We start from the raw sequence: 3,476 nt of genomic DNA, 5'->3' as shown, positions 1-3,476 counted from the left end.
CTAACGTCTGCTGAGGTGTGTCGTTAGCTTCCAACGTGGAGGAGGCCAACGTGTCATAACGTATTGCTGACAAGATAAGTTTAGAAAAACAGTTCAAATCAGTCCCTAATTGTTTGAAACCTAATCCTAATTTCGATAATAAATACGTCGCCTTCAGCAATAAAAGGGCCATATGCCTGGGTTAGTGTTGAAATTGCTGGTTTGGGGTGAAGATGGAGGCAGGAAATGGAGGCCATGGAGGTGGTGTGTCGTTCTTCTCGAACGGCAGTAACGGTTCCAGCGCTTAAGTGCGAACCAGGAGGAAAACCCATGAGGAATCATGTTTCTGCGGGTTGAAGGTTGCGTTGAGAAAATCTAGGATAGCAGAGAACCCAGATAGACTATTCCGTGCATGTCCAAGGTACCTGGTGAGTGTTGTGTAAGAAGTTAAAGGTTTTCCATGTTGTTTTGTGCTTTGGGGTTTTATTCAGATTTTTCTTTTCTGATTCTTGAATTTGCAGAAGGGCAGTCACTGCAATTACTTTAAGTGGGTTGACGATGATGAGTATGAAGTGGTGGGCGAAGGTGGAACAAAGAAAGATTACGGGGCTGGGCTGCGGGTTGAAAGTGACTATGATGAATGGAGGTTGAAGGTGGCATGGAGACTGTGCAGTTTGGAAGCTGAAGTAAAATCATTGAAAATGTTAATAGTTTTCCTGTTTGTGGTAGTAGTCCTTAATGTAATGATTTGTTGTTTGTTATCTAGTTCCAAGTAAAACAAAATGTGTTGATATGTCATGCTGTAATGAGAGTAATTTATTGAATGAGAATAGATGTTGCATTTGGTTATTTAAGATTAAGACTACACAATCCAATTCAAAGGTTCCAAACCAATTCGAATCACTATTACAGGAAGATGTACTAAGGAATGAACAAAATCAGTAGTCAAAGTACTCTTAAACATTGAGTTGTCATGGAAGGCTAGTTGTCACATTGTCTTAAGGAGCAAAATAAAAAGGTTTTACATGAGGATACAAACCACAGCAAAGTATGCTAGACAAAATAAAAGGGCATAGTACAACTTTCAATTACATAGATAACCAAAATGTTGATAATGGAAGTTCAATTGCCCTGTGCAAAAAAACATAAAGTATCCTCACACAAAAACAAATTCAACCAGAATACATTTCAACACCAATCAAAGTCATTTATCAGTCTTTCTTGGGGGCTTGAAGCCTATAGTAGGAACGAAGGTCATAAAGTTGGCAAGCTTCTTAACAGTGGCTGAACTAGTCCCCTTGATTGTCTCAGCAGAGATAGTGAAAAGCCTGATATTCAAAATAGTTTCCACTTGGACAGTTATAATAGAGGTGAGCTCCTGATTCATCCATTCCACCGACCAAGAGGCCAACCCCATAAGGACATTTCCATGACCGCTAGGTGCAAACCTGCCATTAAAATTGCATCACAAGAGAAAGAGCTCTTATAATAAATTCAGCAAATACTTCTTTCTTTCATACATCAAATTTGTAGATATTTACAAAATAGACATTATACATGCCTTAATATGCATAGAGTTGCATATATCTTCAACACCCCACCACATATCTTCAAAGTAAAGCCAGGTAAACATAGAGTTGCATGACATAGATGTTGCCCCATTCAAGATTTCCTCTCACTCCATTAATATGTTGCATAGATTCAATGAGCTATTCAAACTTCAGACAGATTGTGGACCAATGGCCTCTCACAAACCAAATTAGAGGAAGCACATCTAGTTAATGACTATAACTCACCACAAGGCACACTAGGTGAACTGATTGATTCATCATAGCTAAATAGCTTTCCCATTACATTAGCATCAAAGACACCAAAGAAGATTGTTAGTTTTTGCATACAGCTAACTAGTCATTTCACATTTAAGAGCTCAGCTCAATAGCCTCCAAACAAAATAAGAAAAGATTGACAACATTTCAAAATGCACATCCCATAACTAACTTTGAGGTCCATCACAAATACATTCAAAAACAGAAGACAAAAATCGCAAATTAAAACATATTTGTAATAATTTCCAGCCACTTAGTTCGAATGTACAAACTACAAGCAGCATAACCACAACATCTCATATTTAACACTATAGCAATCAGTACCAGTTTAAAGAAACTTTTTGTTTTTAACACTCAATACCACTGCAAAAGGTAATAAATACTTAAAAGAACGGAATTTGAACATATATGATAATAGCTGATGCCATATACAATCATCCTTTTATCATAGCCAATTTTAGCACCATAACCGAGATGACTAAACCACACTACAAAACCTTCAATTCATCATAAAAGAGAACTTCCACACTTCATCACTACTCACAGTTACAAATAACACCACAAACCTAAAAACCAATCAATTCCATCGCAATTAACATAATCAACAATTATAGGACTGTCAAATTTGACAATTCAAATTAATAAAAAAAAACACCAAAACTGCATATGCAGATCCAAACATTTCAAAACACAAAATAAATCCTAGCACAGCAATTGCACGATCCAAGAACCAAAACAATAACAAAAAACCGAAAACCCTAAACCTTGATACCTGAGCCTTGTCAGCGAGCTGAACGATGAGTCGTCCAACGGGAAGAGGAGACTCGTAGGTATAGGAATAGTTGATGCATTCGTTGCGCATGTAGCGTGAGAGAACGCGGCCGTTGGCGGTGAGTCTGGCGATGGCAACGCCGATGTGGTCATCAACTTTGAAGATCTTCTTCTGGTGAGAAGAGAGCTCGGAGTTGGCCTTGTTTTGAATCCACTATGCGTACAAAACGACGCCGAATCATGACTATCTGGGCATCCACTCAAAACGGCGTCGTTTTCCTTCTCGGCCAGCGTGGCAGTTAACGTCACACATCAGCAGACGTTAGCCAAGTCATCAAGCGAATTGACGGAAAGACGAACCTAATTCAGTCGTGTATCTTTCAAGGACTCTTTTGATTAACTTTATCTTTCGGAGACTAATATGGAGATCGAGGTATCTTTCAGGGACGAATTTGAGTATTAACTCGTCTCTGTATATATGTATTTAAAATATAATAATTAATTATTATTGGTAATAAGTTGGCAGATAATATGTTGGTATCCTATACTTTTCCTTTAACAAAATTGAATTTTTTCAAAAACTGTTATCTTTGAAAACGCTTCCAACGATTTCTGTTTATATTTTTGCATATTACCTATAATCCTCATTTAATTATTTGAAATTTCACTCACCTGTTTCTTCATTATTCTTATAACACTGTAAAATCATTGCTTATGTGAATAGCGCGTTAATACACTAATTGTTTATTTACCGAGCAACGAATTAAAATATGGAGAAAATTTTGCTCCCTCCTTTTAAAAAATACTAAAATAATACTTTTCTTTTTTTTTATTTACAAAATATATATTTTTTTATAATTTTTAAAAAATATTCTTTTAAATTCATATAGATTTTTTTTG

At 36.4% G+C, this 3,476-nt stretch overlaps 1 protein-coding gene across 1 annotated transcript; it reads right to left on the bottom strand.

Annotated features, from left to right (window-relative positions):
* On the bottom strand, positions 1,184-3,260 carry LOC107646699. The gene is made up of 4 exons (XM_016350866.1): positions 3,249-3,260; positions 2,578-2,790; positions 1,541-1,587; positions 1,184-1,427 (listed from the first exon to the last, which is right to left on the bottom strand). The coding sequence occupies exons 1-4, from the start codon at positions 3,258-3,260 to the stop codon at positions 1,184-1,186; spliced, it is 516 nt and encodes a 171-aa protein (XP_016206352.1).

Source organism: Arachis ipaensis, chromosome B06 (assembly GCF_000816755.2).
Source record: "Arachis ipaensis cultivar K30076 chromosome B06, Araip1.1, whole genome shotgun sequence".
NCBI classification, from domain to species: domain Eukaryota; kingdom Viridiplantae; phylum Streptophyta; class Magnoliopsida; order Fabales; family Fabaceae; genus Arachis; species Arachis ipaensis.
This window is presented reverse-complemented; position numbering and strand designations above follow the sequence as displayed.